Below are 15,910 nucleotides of genomic sequence, written 5' to 3' on the forward strand. Positions count from 1 at the left end.
CACGGCAGCCTGTAGAGACTCAGGCTCTTGCACACTAACTGGTCTTAGCTTACACTTCGTGGGCCTCTTCCCGAGGTCCCACAGGGAAGACTCTAGACTTCTCATTCACTGGATGGTAATGGGCAGAAGGCAGGGAGAGTGAAGCCCAGAGAGAGAAGCCCAGAGGAGACAACTGGGCAAAACAGTGTTTGTAAAAACATTTACTGTTAGAAGGACAAAAATAACAACATTAGGGAAAGTTTTACAGATAGAAATTATAACACAACACAATCTTTGAGTATTCCCTTCTTTGCTTTGTTCTTTTGGCTCCTTTAAAGATGGTATCCCAGCCCGTGGATCACAAGTGGGAAGGGGCCGTGGTGACCCTCTCCTGGGAGTGTATGAGTGTTTAATTTCCAGATCTGGCAAACAAAGTCATATTGTCAGTACCTAACATCGTAGAACTTTTCATAGCAATGTGGCAATCTCTGTCATTAATGGATTTAACTTTGTACGATGCTGAAAGCCCAGGACCTAATCATCACTGAGGATCAACCTCGAATAGTAAAACACCAAGAAATTTCTCCTGGGGCTGGTGAGTGACCCTGCATTTTGTGGGGAAATCTTTATGCTGCAATTATATTCTCACATGTAGGGATTCTCGAAGGTCTCAAAATCTAATCACAAAAATGAAGGCTAGGGAGCACTTCTCAGTTTGGTGTCCTGAAGAGCATTGAAACAGATGTGCCTTCCGACACTTCTGTAAAACAGAGCACCCATGGGTCCTGGACTTTTTGAGCCCCTGCTGCTAACATGGGATATTGTGACCTTAAACTATTTTCCATATTCTGATTTTTGAACTGCTCATGTTGACACTGTCTGCTGCTGGGGGAAAGGGTGGGTCCCCAACAGGATGGTGAAGTCAGAAGCTGGAGCTCGTGGGATTCTGGGCCCACAGTTAAGAGACTGGTCAGTGAGTGTGGGTTTCCAGTCCCAGCTCTGCTGTTGATTCAGCAAGATCTTCTCTGAGCCACGTTAACCACATTAACATTCTTCCATTGCCTGCCCTCTGGGCCAGCCTCCCACTCTGCTCCTGCTAGGAGCCCAGACCAGGTAGGACCAGAGGCAGATACTCGGGAGCTTGGAGATCTGCAAGGGAGGGGCAGTTGGTCACAGAAAGGAAAGACAGATGGTTGACTCTTTCCATAGTCCCTTCAGTGACGGGGCACCAGTCACCTGGTGGAGCCTTCATTTCATCTTTCCCTTGGAATTTGTCATTTCTCTTAGCGTGTTAGGGGGGTATTAATTCTTGGCAACGTGCTGTAAATATTTTTCTCCGGTCTCATTTGTTCTCTCACCTCCTCCTTTTGCTTTCTCGTTCTTTCTCTCTTCCTCCCTTCTTGTTTTTGGTGCTTTTTCCTTTCTCTCGGAATGTTCTTGCTTCTTTGTGGGGTGTTCTTTTTTTTTTTTTTTTTTTTTGAACCTGAGTCACATTCTTTAGCTTTCCTTCCAAGCCCGAAGCCAGGCTCCTAGATGAACGCCAGTGTTTTGTGTGTGTGTGAAGGTGAAAGTTTATTTCCAGTGCAGTGACAATATTCACCTGGAGAAAAGTTGAAAGGTCTCTCATATTATTCAGTGACTATTAAGAAATGTAGCACGCTAAACGTTTCATGTAGATGATTGTCCGTAAGATGCTGAAAGTGTTCCGCACCCCACGGCACCGCGGTCAGAATGGGACGGACAACCCCCGTGAGGCGCTGCCATGTTGTCCCTCCGCGCTCAGAAGCAGAGGCCCCGGGCTCCGCCGGGCCGCTCGGGCCAGGCCTGGCGGGAGCCGCTTCTGTTCAGTGGCCGCAAGAGCTTTCAGGTTCGGCGCACTGACCCCTGCCAGCCCGATGCTGCCTGAGCTGTGTCCGCCTTCCCCTTGGCAGCCCCCTGTCACAGGCCAAGCCTGACAAAGCCCAGAAGACCGAAGGCTCAGGCTGCCAGAAGAACCTCAGGATTTGTTTGCTCCTTGTGCCCCAGCCCCAGGCGCCAGCCCGGAGGACCGAGCCAGGGCTGTCAGGAAATCCAGGCACGGTCTCTGGTGAACTTTGGATGGGACACAGGGCTGGGGTTCAGCAAGGGACATATGGGTGGGGCTCGGGACTTTGTTCCTGAAGCCCCTTTGGCTCTGGGGAGGTCTCTGGGCAGGTACCTCCTCTCTCTTCGCCCAGGCCTTGGATCCCTGCTGGCCTCTGTTTCGGAGCATTGAATAGCTGCCCAGAGCATGGGTAATTTCCACTGTGTTCACGTGCCTTCTCTCCCCAAATAGACTGTAGCGTGGTCTAGGGCAACTGAGGACGTGCAGCTAAGGGTGGAGGGGTGGGGGTGCATGATAGAGCCCAGGCGCTGTTGCAGTTTGTCACATTTCATAATTCTTTGTTTGGGGTTGTGTATCCCCAGCTAGACCAAAACAACTATGAGCAGGGATTTTTGCCCCAGTGTTGTCTGATACATCATCTCAATGCCCAGCACTTGCTACAGGGGCCAGGAGAGCAGACACATGACAAATGTTTGGGCTTCCGTGCCCCGCACAGAAATAGTGGTGCAGGGCCCGAGGTCAGATAGTGTCAGGAGGGTGAAGGGTGAGGGTGAAGGAGGGGGCTCAACATGGGCTCTGGCCCAAGACCCAGCTTCCCCTAGCAAGAGCAAGCCACTCAAAAGACGGAAGGCCTGAGGGGCACCGCCACGGCCAAGCAGAACCAGGCTCTGTGGCATCCACCCATTTGGCTGGCATTCACACCGGCAGCATGCAGCGGTGGGCAGACAAGTCCAGCTCTCAGGCAGTGCCCAACACATGGTGCCAGCCATGAACCTGGCCTCTGATTCCTTCCCCTTCTTCCTCCTACTTTTCTCCTCTCCTTCTTCCTCCTTTCCTTCTCCCAGTGTAGCTGGGGGCAGGGGTACAAGAGCACCTGGCTCCGGGGCCCTACACAGGCCAGGTTCGGCCACTCCCCACTGACAAAATCCAAAGGCAGAGTTTTGAGGCAAAGCAAGAAAGGGATTTATTTCGGTGAGGCCGACACCGGGAAACAGGGGACTAGCGTGTCAAAGACTGTCTCCAAAGCCCAGAACATACTCTCAGGTTTAGGTAAGGAAAATAGGGGATGGGGGGCAAACATGGGTGGGTGCGTGCAAGTAGGCAGGGAGAGTCAAACCCATCACTGTCCTAGAGTCCATCAGGGGCAGGGTCTTGCTGGCTCAGGGTAATCCTCCTTAAGAAAGGGGATAGTTTTGATTCCCAGCAGGGGATGCTTTGCCTTTAGGGTCTTCTGCCTGAGCCCAGAGACAAGTTGGAAAGAAGAACCCAACTAAAGAGTTTGAGGTCAAAATGGAGGCAGCCGAACTCCTCCTCCTTCACCAACCCTGACTTGCTTGTTAGCCCTGCCTGTGGGTGGGTTCCCCAAGATGGATGGAGCAGGTCAGGGGAGAGGTCGGAGTCTTTGCCTTTGATTGCATCACTTCTCTGTGGGGAAGTCAGGGGTGGGATCCTTCAACCTCCTGGCCCACATTTTTCTTTTCAGGCACTTGGGTAGAAGTAATCTGCCATAATTCCTAGGAACATCCCTACGAAATCGGATGCCTCAGAAATCAGGCTGAGTTTGCTTCCCTCTTTAAGAACAGTGCTTTCCTAAGTGGGTCATGGATGGAGGTGAGGCATTTGATCCCCATTCCTGGGGTTAGGGCCCAATTCATTTTGTGTGTCTCATTGCTAAATATCAGTAACTACAATTTCCCATGAGCAGTAGTCTTGTGCCCTCATAGGTACAGACTGTCAACCAGGCTGCCTGCAAGCCTCCAAGTTGGCCAAGTCGGAGAGTGAGACACAATTTACAATTCTGAGCACGGCCCCCCTCACCCCCGTGCTTGGTGAAAAGGTCAGATTCCCAAATCTCCTAGCTCTTTTATCTGTTCCCTCCCCCTGCGAAAACCCAGCACCAAGCTTTGTCCCTGGTCTTCCCACTCCCTCCCCACCCCTCCAAACCTAACAATAATCCATCACTCTTATCTCATTTGGTGTTTACAAAGCACTTTACAGCCATTGTTGTGAGTTTTTCCTCTTATTTGCAAAGTACTTTACAACTATTATTACAAGTCTTTCCTCCAATGCGGGGTAATGCTGACCCATTTCCGAGAGAGTTGGATTGCCACTGCCTTCTAAGCGGTTGGACCAATGGCCATGATGCCCAGCACTGGAGAGGTAGGGCTTTCATAAGTGAAGGTCACAGCTGTGCCCTTAGAAATCAGGCTGAGAAACTGGCTTCAGGCCACTGCCCACCAGATGTTTGTGCTGGTGTGGGGCTCACTGCCTATCAGCTCCCACTTCTGGCAGGGTGGCTGCTAAGCAGCAGGGTTTGAACTTCGTTCTCTCCTTTCTTCAGCCCAAGGTAGGTGTGTGTGTGTGTGTGTGTGTGTGTGTGTGTGTGTGTGTGATGCAAGAGAGTAAAATAGTCCCCCCATAGTGGACTGGGAGCTGCTCAAGGTGATCAAAAGTCTTTCTGTTTTTGTTTTAATTTTTTATCAGATTTTTTTTAAAACAGGCAACTATGGCATTCCAGAATGGCATTTTTAAGAAAGAAAAGTCCACATTACAATAACTAGCCTAACAAAAACGTCTTCCTTCGCAGTGCCTTAGCTGCCATCAGGGTGGTCTGGCAGTTCATGTGTTGCACTTTTCATTTAACGTGAGGGGTAAACATTTTCCTCGATTGTTACAGTGTCTTTGTAATAAGCATTTAAACTTTGGTAACATGTTATTGAGTAGGTTGGATGGCAAGACTTTCTGGTAGAAAACATGGAAACTTCTGTAAATTTGGAGGGTTAGTGGATTGTAGAGAGACTTGGTGCATCCGACAGGGTGCCTTGAGGAAGCGTGGCCTTGACCTCCTATGCCATTTCTTCTTTGGCTACTGTTGTTAACACCTGACCCTTCATTCTGGGTCTGACTTCTGCACTTCCCACCGTAGACAAGAAGTATCTGCCATCCAAATCCCATATTGGTTAAGGTGTGTTCTGAAAATGAGTTGAGCAGTATTGTTAACTCATTATTGGTATTTTGGCCCAGTTTGCCCACCTCAGTTATCAGCCTTCTGAGAATAAGTTTCCCTCTTAGTTTCTGGGACATCTATCAGAGTGCTTAAATAGCAGATGCTCAGTAAATATTTGTCGGTGACAAATACATATTTGCCAACCTCCAGTGCCTTTCCCTGGCCAGTAAAATAATTGCCTTGAGTGTAACCTATTCTGTGAGGCAAGTGTGAAGGAGTTTCTAAGGCAAATCTTTGTGTTGGGGTTTCAGTTAAGGCCAGTAAGTAGCAGAGAAACCTATAATTGCCTGGATGGCTCCTTCGATGAGATTCTACCCCTTCATATAAAACCAGAAGTGTGAAGAGACGAGATCTCCCCTCCAAAAGAGAGGACCAGATTATGAGATTTTTGTCTCTGGAGGCTTCTTTAGGTAAACCAGAACACGGGAAAGAAACCGGTTTGCTTATCTTTATTTTTTTTAAAGGTTTTATTTATTTATTTGAGATAGAGAGCACGAGCAGGGAGGCGGGGCAGAGGGAGGGAGAAGCAGACTCCCCACTGAGCAGGGAGCCCTATGTGGGACTCGATCCCAGACCCAAAGGCAGATGCATAACGGACTAAGCCACCCAGGCACCCCCAGTTTACTATCTTTAAAGGGAGGAGAGTGTGATTCTTTATCTATGAGAGCTCCATACTGGAATATTTATGAATGAAATGGTAGGATGTCTGGGATTTCCTTCAATTATACAGGATGGAGGAAAGAGGGTGGAGAGATACAAGGGACAAGACTGGCCACAAATTGTTGGAAGCTGGATGATGATTAAATAAGAGTTCATGGGGCACCTGGGTGGCCCAGTTGTTAAGCGTCTGCCTTCGGCTCAGGTCGTGATCCCTGGATCCTGGGATCCAGCCCCGCATCTGGCTCCCTGCTCCGCGGGAAGCCTGCTTCTCCCTCTCCCACTGCCCCCTGCTTGTGTTCCCTCTCTCGCTGTGTCTGTCAAATAAATAAAATCTTTTTAAAAAAATAAGAGTTCATTCTGTTCACTTTTGAGCGTGTTTAAATCTTTCCATTAAAAAAAAAAAAGAATAAGAGGGTCGCATTAGGTTTGGACTGGGAAGGAACATGATCTGAAAGAGTCCTCCATCCCCAAGCATGGTTTAGGCTAGAATACCGTGTATTGGTTCAATTTTGAGGCTGTAGTGCCATCTAGTGTTCACTGCAAACCCCCAACCAAAGGCCGACATTGCAAGCGCCTCTCCTTGCTCCAGAGTCCTCCTGTGAACTCCCCTGGCCTCAGGGGAAGGCCTTGGTCGAGGGAACAGGGTTGACCGGCTCAGGACAAGGGCAGCACTTGAGGGTCTGGAGGTGGAGGTGGCGTGCGGGCTCATTCCTTGCCTCACCCAGGCGCGGGGAAGCAAACTGGGACGGGAGTTGTCCTTTTGTGTGCGGCTCTGAAAGCAGGTGACCTTGCCGGAGGGTTCTCCGTGTGACCCAGGTGCAAAAATAGCCTCTCTTGTGACGGGTGTGTGCTCAGCTCCCTGGCCTGAGCAAATAGCCCCTCACACCTGCACATTGTTGACTCGGTGTGGACACACAGCTACTTGTTTGCAGGTGCAAATGACTGTTTGTGTACCCAGAGTTGAGGGGAGGGCCCCCCACCATCCTCTTCTTCAGCCCACGTTCCCTTAGAGCAAGTAGCTGGGCCACAGAACTAGCAGAATGTGTGACCTTAAAACCCAGTGCTAGGTCCTGGTAGAGGGAGAGCTCTTAAAACCCCTCCTCTCCAAATATTCCCCACCCCGTTACAAGAGAAGAATCCACTCTTGCCTCTGGTGGTAGGACAAGAACAATCTGAACACCAGGGTAGCTGCATTTAGGGACAGAAAATCTGGATAGGATCTAAAATATTTTTCAGGCTAGGAAGCGGTGTACATGGAGTCAGGGAGACTTCTGGAATTCTGAGCCAGGTCTTATACAGATCATAGAGAATAAGAAACTTGGCCCAGCCTATATCAGCAAGGCAACTGAAATGGGCATGAATGAAATTTGTCAATTGTAAAATCCTATAGACTTGGGCAATAGAGGTGGTGGGGAGCGGGGTTGGGGGGTGGTGAGTGAGTGCAGGAGACTGAGTGGTGGCAATGTGCCCACGGAAGTGTGAGTGACTCTAAGTCACAGTTGCTTGCAATATGGACCTGTATTTTATGTACCAATAAGCAGGAAAAAGTGTCAAACTGTGATACAGCATGTCATACAGATATATTGAAATGGCAAAAATGAACAAAAATGGATCACAGCCCTTTTTGCAGGGCAGTTTGAAAATTTCAAAAACTTTCCAAAAATGTAGTCCCTTTGGTTCAGTAATTCTACTCCTAGGGGAGTATCCTAAGGAATAGGCAGAAATGCTAGGATTTGTGCACAAAATGAGCAGTATTTACAAAACAAGAATCAGAAACTGGGTAGGGATTAAGTAAAAGTTTAATGATAATGAGGATGGCACATTTATAAGATGGGATACCATACTCTGCTAAAACGAGTTTATGAAGAATTTCTAATGTGGGAAAAATGCCTTGGTATTATGTGAAAAAAATAGGCTCAATAGCTTGACCTCGACTAGGCAAAGTATGTGTCAATATATAAAATATTGCAAAGGATATAATAGAACAAAATGTTAATAACACTGGTGATCTTGAAGTCACAGGATTATATATGATGTGTATTTTCTTTACACACTTTATTTTCTAATTTCCCTGGAGTAATTCCTTTTTTTGTTTGTTTGATTTTGTGTTTGTATTGAAAGGGAAAAGGAATCTCAGTTTTGAAGGGAAAAAAGAGAGAAAGGTCTGGGCAGAATTCAGTGTTGGGTGAGAACCTCAGGGCCACCGGCTCTGGAGGAGAGAGAGGGACTAAAACGCAGGCTGCTGGTGGTCGCTGCCCGAGTCCTCCTTTTCTTGTGACCCGGGTCTTGTGCTGTGTGTGCGATGCCCAAGAGTAAGAATGTCCATTTCCCCTGACAGTCCTCTGAGCCGAGCCCAGTCAGGAAAAGGGAGGCAGCTGAAGCTGATCCATCTTTTACTCCTTGCAAGGAAAAGGCATTATTTCCTTGGCCTCCGGATTCTCCGAGGTAAGGTTTCTGGGCACAAACTGAAAGAATTAATCCTCTGTCTTACTTTCCACCCAGTAGATATGTTTGACGACTTCTCGGAAGGCAGAGAGTGTGTCAACTGTGGGGCCATGTCCACCCCGCTCTGGAGGCGCGACGGGACAGGGCATTACCTTTGCAATGCCTGTGGCCTCTACCACAAGATGAACGGCATCAACCGGCCCCTCATCAAGCCTCAGCGCCGGCTGGTAAGCAAGTGCGCCGATTGCTCAAGTACACCCTTCTCACCTGGCTTTGGGGCTCACGCTTTGGTTCTGAATTCCCAGGTTCTGAATTTTGGACTTCAGGTCATCTTTTTTTTTTTTTTTTAATTTTTTTAAAAAGATTTAATTTATTTATTTGACAGAGAATGAGAGAGAGCGCGCACAAGTGGGGGGAGCAGCAGAGGGAGAGGGAGAAGCAGGCTCCCTGCTGCCTGGGACCCTGGGATCATGACCTGAGCCATAAGCAGATGCTTAACTGACTGGGCCACCCAAGCGCCCCTCAAGTCGTCTTTAAAAGATGGTGTTTGTGGAGGGGTTGGGTGGCTGGGTGGCAACGCAGTAATTTCCCATATCTTTAGAGTTAGCTCCATATGCCAGGATGTTCCAGACCATCTAGTTTAACCCCTTCACTATGCAGAAGTGAAAAGTGAGGCCCAGCAAAGCTAACAGCCTCGCCCACGGTCACAGGGATACCGAGTGTTCGTCTAGAACCAGAGTCCAGGCTTCCCAGTTCCCAGTCCAGCCTTGCCTTGGACAGCTCCTGTTTTCACCTCTGCCCCAGGAGGATGGGGGACTCTTCCTTAACCCTGTTTTCAGCTGATCGGTTAATAAAACCTGAAGCCCAGGGGGGAGATTAAGCAGTGTGTGTTGGGCCCTATGGCCCGGAAAGAGCACGTAAAGGGGTTTTTGGTTCTCGGCTCCGTGGTCTTTTCTAGTATGATTTGATTTTGACCAACACAAATTAGCTTTCATGTATATTAGGGAGGGAGGAACGGAGAGGTTAAAACCGGACATTTACCTTTCTTGCGGTCCTAAGGCCCATCCAGCCTTTGAAGACACTTGAATACAGTTCTTCCCCCAGCGCCCTTCCCCCACCCGAGGTCCCCATTGATTCTCCTTTTGAGGAAAGCTCTTCTGCGCGCAGGGTCCTGTCTGCTGAATGATTGGTATGCCACTGATTCCAGTGAGGACTAGAGTCCACTCTACTCCCCCTGCCGCCGAAGTCTTTGTTCTCACCCCCCGCCCCGAGTGGCTTAGGGGAGGGGAGAAAGAGCGCCTCGGCTGCTCGGAGGTTCTCCTTCAGGGCTCTTACGGCTGACCCTGCCACCCGTTCAGGGACGGCCAGGCCCTCGGCGCTCCCCGCGACGGAAGAGCAAAAGCCGCAGCGCCTGCCTTCGGCTTGGACTCCAAGGCTCTGTCTTCTCTGTTGCAGTCCGCCTCCCGCCGAGTGGGCCTGTCCTGTGCCAACTGCCAGACCACCACGACTACGCTGTGGCGCCGCAACGCCGAGGGTGAGCCGGTGTGCAATGCCTGCGGCCTCTACATGAAGCTCCACGGCGTAAGTAGCCGCCCCGCCCCGCCGTTCCCGCCGTCCGCTCTCGCTCGCTTGCAGACTCGACGTCGTTGTCTCCTCCTTAGCAAAGACCCTTGGATTCGGAAGGGACCGTAGAGGCTGCCGTAGCAAAACCCCACGGACCGGGTGGCTTTAAACAACAGACCTTCATTTCCACATTCCTGGAGGCTGGGAGTCCCAGCTCAGGTGCCGGCGTGGTCAAACGCTGGTGTGGATTTGGGGGCATACTCTCATCTGTTATTGATTTGCGTGGGACTTACTGCAAGTATTCACAGGAGATTAACCCGACAGTACCTTTTTTTTTTTTTTTTTAAGATTTTATTTATTTATTAGAGAGCGAGCGAGAGAGAAACAGCATGAGAGAGGAGAGGGTCAGAGGGAGAAGCAGGCTTCCCGCTGAGCAGGGAGCCCAATGCAGGGCTCGATCCCAGGATCCTGGGATCATGACCTGAGCCGAAGGCAGTCGCTTAACCAACTGAGCCACCCAGGCGCCCCCGACAGTACCTTTTTTTTGAAGATTTTATTTATTTATTTGACAGAAAGAGAGCACAAGCCGGGGGAGTAGCAGGCAGAGGGAGAGGGAGAATCAGGCTCCCTGATGCGGGGCTCGATCCCAGGACTCTGGGATCATGACCTGAGCCTAAGGCAGACACTCAACTGACTGAACCACCCAGGCGCCCCTGGCCATATTTACTAAGGATAAGAAACACACATATCTTTTGATTTAGCAGCTCTGCTTTTGGGAAACGAGCCTGTAAAACAATAAAAGAATCAGTAGGTAATGATGTTTGACCTGTTTATTGCTGCAGTATTCGTAGTGGCAAAAACTAGAAACCACCGTAAAGTCCCATAAAGGAATGGTTGAGTAAATTATGGCAGTACTGTGATGTGGAATATTGTGCAGAAATTTAAAAAATACTAAGTTAGAGCTATGTATCTTGACCTGGAGTAACAAAAAAGCACATTGCAAAGTAATACACATAGCATGACCCCATACTATGGGGGTGAGGGTGTGTTAAATACACACACAGATATAGATGGATGGATGGATGAATACACACGTACATACGTGTATAGATCTGTAGGTGTGCATATACGTTTGAGAATGTTTTCAAATGTAAGAAACATAACAGGCTGGTCCTCCAATTGCCCTTTGGGGACAGGATTGATGGCAGAGGGGTGGGAGGGGCAGTACTACCTTAGTCTTCCTGAATCTTTTCATGTCTTCTTTATTTTTTTTATTAGTTCTTTAATTTTAATTCCAGTGTAGCTAACATAACAGTGTTATTTTAGTTCCAGATGTACAATACAGTGATTCAACAATTCTTTTTTTTTTTTTTTTTTTTTGGGGGGGGGGGGGGGGAGGGAGGAGGGGGGGGGAATTTTTTTTTTTTTTTTTTTTTTTTTTTTTTTTTTTTATGAAAGTAAGAGAGAGAGAGGCAGAGGCAGAGGGAGAGAAGCAGGCTTCCCGCCTAGCAGGGAGCCCAATGCGGGACTTGATCCCAGGACTCTGGGATCGTGACCTGAGCTGAAGGCAGACGCTTAACCATCTGAGCCACCCAGGCACCCGGGAGAGAGAGTCTTAAGCAGACTTGGCGCGGAGCATGGAGCCCAATACAGGGCTCGATCTCACAACCCTGAGATCACGACTTGAGCCAAAACCAAGAGTCAGACACTTAAATCAACTGTGCCACCCAGGTGCCCCAGTGATCCAACAGTTCTGTACATTATTTGGGTGCTCATCATGAGAAGTGTACCATATTTTCTTGTTAGTGAGAAAAAAAATAGCCAAAAATATAGTTAAGAACATTCATACTTCTTTCTGCAGAAAAGTGTATCAAGGATGTTTCTTGAATCACCATGATAGAGAAAATGGAGAAAAAAAACCTTCAGTAGGGAAATGGTTAAAGAAACTCTTGTTCCTCTATAGGGGAATGGTAGAAGAAATGGAGAAAGGAATATTATGCAGGTATTAAAAAGATTGTGTCCTCGGGACACCTGGGTGGCTCAGGCAGTTAAGCATCTGCCTTCGGCTCAGGTCATGATCCCAGGGTCCTGGGATCGAGTCCCACATCGGGCTCCGTGCTCAGTGGGAAGCCTGCTTCTCCCTCTGCTTGCCGCTCCCCCGGCTTGTGCATTCTCTCTCTCTCTCTGACAAATAACTAAATAAAATCTTAAAAAAAAATTGTATCCTCAAAAAATTAAAAAATAGAATTAGCATATGACCCCGCAATCCCACTTCTGGGGATAGATCCAAAAAGAATTGAAATCAGAGCATTGAACAGATAATGTGTGTCCTCATGTCCACAGCAGCATTCTTCACAATAGCTAAAGGTGAAAGCAACCCAAGTGTCCACGGTTGGGTAAGCAAAATGTGATCTGTCCATGCAATGGAATACCATTCAGCCTTTAAAAGGAAGTAAATTCTTTTTTGTTGTTGTTGTTTCATTTATTTATTTTTGAGAGAGAGCAAGAGAGATAGAGCACGAGCCAGGGGGAGGGGCAGAGGGAGAAGCAGACTCCCCACTGAGCAGGGAGCCCGATGTGGGACTCGATCCCAGGACCCTGGGATCATGACCTGAGCTGAAGGTGGACGCTTAACCGACTGAGCCACCCAGGCGCCCTAAAAGGAAGTAAATTTTGACGCATCGTACCAGATGGATGAACCTTGAAGTCATTATGCTAACTGAAAGAAGTCAATCATACAAGGACAAGTCTCATATGATTCTACTTACTTGAGGTACCCAGACTAATCAAACTCATAGAGACAGAAAGTAGAATGGGGGCTGCCAGGGGCTGGCGGAGGGGGAAATAGGGAGTTCGTGGTTAATGGGTACAGAGTTTCAGTTTTGCAAGATGAGAAGTGTTCTGGAGACGGATGGTGGTGATGGTTGCACAACAATGCGAATATACTTAACACGACTGGAAAGGGTTAAGATGATAAATTTTATGTTAGGCGTATTTTACTACAAATTTTTTTAAAGAAGTACTGAGGTTGGTGGGGATAAACATGAGGGCTATAATCTTCTGAGGCCAGGATGGGCTTCAAGTGGGCCAAGGTCGGGGTGGGGGGCTGGAGGGAGGAGAGGACACTTCCCTCCAAAGGTGGAAATACTGATCTAGAAGGCAGGTTCAAGTTCACCTAATTTGCTGCCCCTCTCTCTGAACCATTCCATGTTTCATCTCTGAAGTGGTAATTACTTGTCTTTCAGTATTTCAAGCATGGCCATTATGAGTCCCATACAGGAGACAAGCACAGAGCAGGAGCTAAAAGATTTGGTTGGCCTGACCTAAGAGAAACCAGACGTGGGGAAGGCACACTATTTGAAAATACTAGGAAGGTGATCCAGCAAGCCTCCTCCCCAGACCCTGTGTAGGCACCTGTGAATGGTTCAAGAGCGTGGCACCTGACAGTCACTGCTTGTTTATGAGAAGCCAATGCAGTAAAAGTGTTGTCCATGGACTGTTTATCTCGGGACCTGGCCACAGCGCAGTCTCCCCAACATGATCTCTTTTTGCTCCCCACCCCCCACGGAAAGACCATGGTTGGCTCCAACCAGACGTAGTGCAATGCTGAGCTGCTCTAAGTAGAGTGACTTGACGTCTCAATTCACTGGGGCTGTCCCCGTGTCTGCCTATTTTCTTAGCATAATTATTAATAGCACCCCCTTTTCACTTTCATAGTGTCTTGATTTTGCTGATAAACTAAAGGCTTTTGCAAATACTGTTCCTGCTGCCTGAAATGCCTGCCCCTTGTCTACTTGACAACCTCCCACAACTTAGGCATCACCTCCTGAGTGAAGCCTTCATTGATATGGTCGTGTGCCACTTCCCCTCCTCCCCAGCCGGGGACACATTTTAGTGTTTCTTCTCCGTTCTCCCACATCACTTATGAGTCTGGTTGTTTCCTGCTGTCTGTCTTTCCCAGTCAACTGAAGCTCTGGAGGGAAGGAATGGTGCCTTTAAGCCTCCATTTCTCCAGGGTGAGTGTAACAAACAGCATGTAGTATAGGAGCTCAATACATACTTGATTTCTTTCTCAGCAGGCGTGCAAGGGGCTGATTCACCTAGTCCCAGCCCCAAGGTTTATGGAGGAATTGCTTAGATGTTGCCTTAAATACTGTAGCAGATCATGTGCAAGTGGAAAACCATATATATTGACTTGTAACCCTCTAGGTCCCAAGGCCTCTTGCAATGCGGAAAGAGGGGATTCAAACCAGAAAACGGAAGCCCAAGAACCTTAATAAATCTAAGACACCGGCAGGTGAGGAAAAAAAATCGTGTGTAAATTATAGGACTAACTCAGTGGCCCTTGGAGTATGTGAAAATCAGGTATTAGGTGGGCCAGCCCAGGCTACGGAGGCATGATAGCATTGTCCAGCCCCAGCTATTCAGGACAGAATGATAACCCAGGGAAAAGTAGCATCACCATGCAACATTTGGGGAGCTTTTGAAGCAGGCTCAATTCAAGGTGCATGATCACTGCCAGTTGCAAAGGCCATAGTGGACCAGCTGGACCGGTTGGGGGCCAGAAGGAGAACTACTCATCCCTCCCATCTTCGGTGCTGCAGCCAGCCACTCAAGAGCTCAGTTCCTCTCTATTCTCCTTGAAATAACTGGGATCTAGGAGGACAGGATCCCGTTAGTCCTGTTCACAACAGCTTGATTTGTAAGCCAGTGTATAGTTAACATCATGTAGTACTTAGCGTTTTAGAAAGCTACTTTACCATTACTAGCTCATTGGTCCTTGAAGACCCCCATGTGACCCATTATCCCCATTTTATTCCTGAGCAAACTGAGGCACAGAGAGGTTAGTGACTTAACTAGAGTCACACAGCTGTGAGTGGGTAGACCTGGAATTAAAACCCAAGTTTTTACACTTCCAGGTCCCTATTCTGTCCCATGTGCCACTTTGCCTTCTCAGTTTCTAGATGAAGAATGAGGACGACTCATGTTCCCATCAAGAGCACACCCTCCTCAATACTGCTACCAAAGTAAAGGTTTCAATAGGGACATGCTGCCATTGCAGAGAAAATAAACCAGCTGATCCGATGGAAAGTTTATCTTTTAATCTAAGGCATGAGAAACAGACAGATTTCCCCTTTCCACTACCAAGAACATGACCAAAGTTCTCCATTCCCAGATTCCACAACAGCTTACCCCTTCTGGCAGTATGTCTCATTAGAATTTTCTGTGTCTCACACCAGTGGTCCTCAGCCTTTCTGCCTGTGTCCACACTGTTTTATAAGTACAGCACCTTCCCCTGGGGAACTTCATCTCCTTACATGTTGTGGTGACAGGGAGAGCAAGCATTTGGTTCAGTCCGAAATTCCAAATCCAGGGAGCTAGATCTGGCAGCGAAACCTAATCTGAACAGACTCCAGCTATTTATAGTCTTTATTTATCCCATGTGTGAAGATTCACATGTTTTGCTGCAGAACCATGGATGTATTTAATTATGGGGTGTTGTCTCAGGCTCCACTGGAAGTACTCTAACATACAGTATCAAAATCCAAACACTTCTGAATCCTGAAACACATGTGGTCTCAAGGATTTGGAATAAGGGGTGGTGAGCCCATCACTTGAAAAAGTTCCCTTGCAATTCTGGTATTTTCATGTGTCCCATTTTGAGAATCGTTGCCCGGTGCTGATGAAGGACCCTGCTTCACTCCCCAGCAAATCTAAATAAAGCCATTAGCGCAGACCTACCCTGGCTGTCTCCAAGGACCGCCGTCCATTCGCCCCTGCCCCTGGCCTGGGTGGCCTGACTCTGCCTCATTCCAGGTCCCTCGGGCGGTGAGAGCCTGCCTCCCACCAGCAGCGCTTCCAGCAACTCCAGCAACGCCGCCACCAGCAGCAGCGAAGAGATGCGCCCCATCAAGACAGAGCCCGGGCTGTCGTCCCACTACGGGCACAGCAGCTCCATGTCCCAGGTACACCCCCAGGCGGGGAGATGGGACCGCCTGGGGGACAGTGGTACACTGCCAAGGACCAGGTGGATGGGTCAGCCCTGGAACACGGGGGCTGTAGCCGGGCCCCAGCAGGTGGCAGCAGGAGCTGCTTGGTGCCCTTGGGGCCCCACCTGAGGCTAGGGCCTTGACTGCACGAGGGTCTATTTCAGCACATCGGATCAAGTTACA

General features: G+C 48.6%; 1 protein-coding gene across 3 annotated transcripts in view; it reads left to right on the top strand.

Annotated features, from left to right (window-relative positions):
* GATA4 (GATA binding protein 4) overlaps positions 1 to 15,910 on the top strand; it is a 47,782-nt gene that overhangs the window by 30,265 nt on the left and 1,607 nt on the right. Inside the window, exons 2-5 of one of the 3 annotated variants that reach the window (XM_035023173.1) lie at positions 8,232 to 8,401; positions 9,630 to 9,755; positions 13,947 to 14,034; positions 15,555 to 15,703. In XM_035023173.1, coding sequence (XP_034879064.1) covers positions 8,232 to 8,401; positions 9,630 to 9,755; positions 13,947 to 14,034; positions 15,555 to 15,703 — 533 coding nt within the window. Of the gene's footprint in view, positions 1 to 8,138; positions 8,402 to 9,629; positions 9,756 to 13,946; positions 14,035 to 15,554; positions 15,704 to 15,910 lie in introns of those variants that run through there. The other 2 variants (XM_035023174.1, XM_035023175.1) reach the window with 2 other exon arrangements.

This window comes from Mirounga leonina, unplaced genomic scaffold (genome assembly GCF_011800145.1).
Source record: "Mirounga leonina isolate KUSES-001 unplaced genomic scaffold, KU_Mleo_1.0 Mir_176, whole genome shotgun sequence".
In the NCBI taxonomy this organism is placed as follows: domain Eukaryota; kingdom Metazoa; phylum Chordata; class Mammalia; order Carnivora; family Phocidae; genus Mirounga; species Mirounga leonina.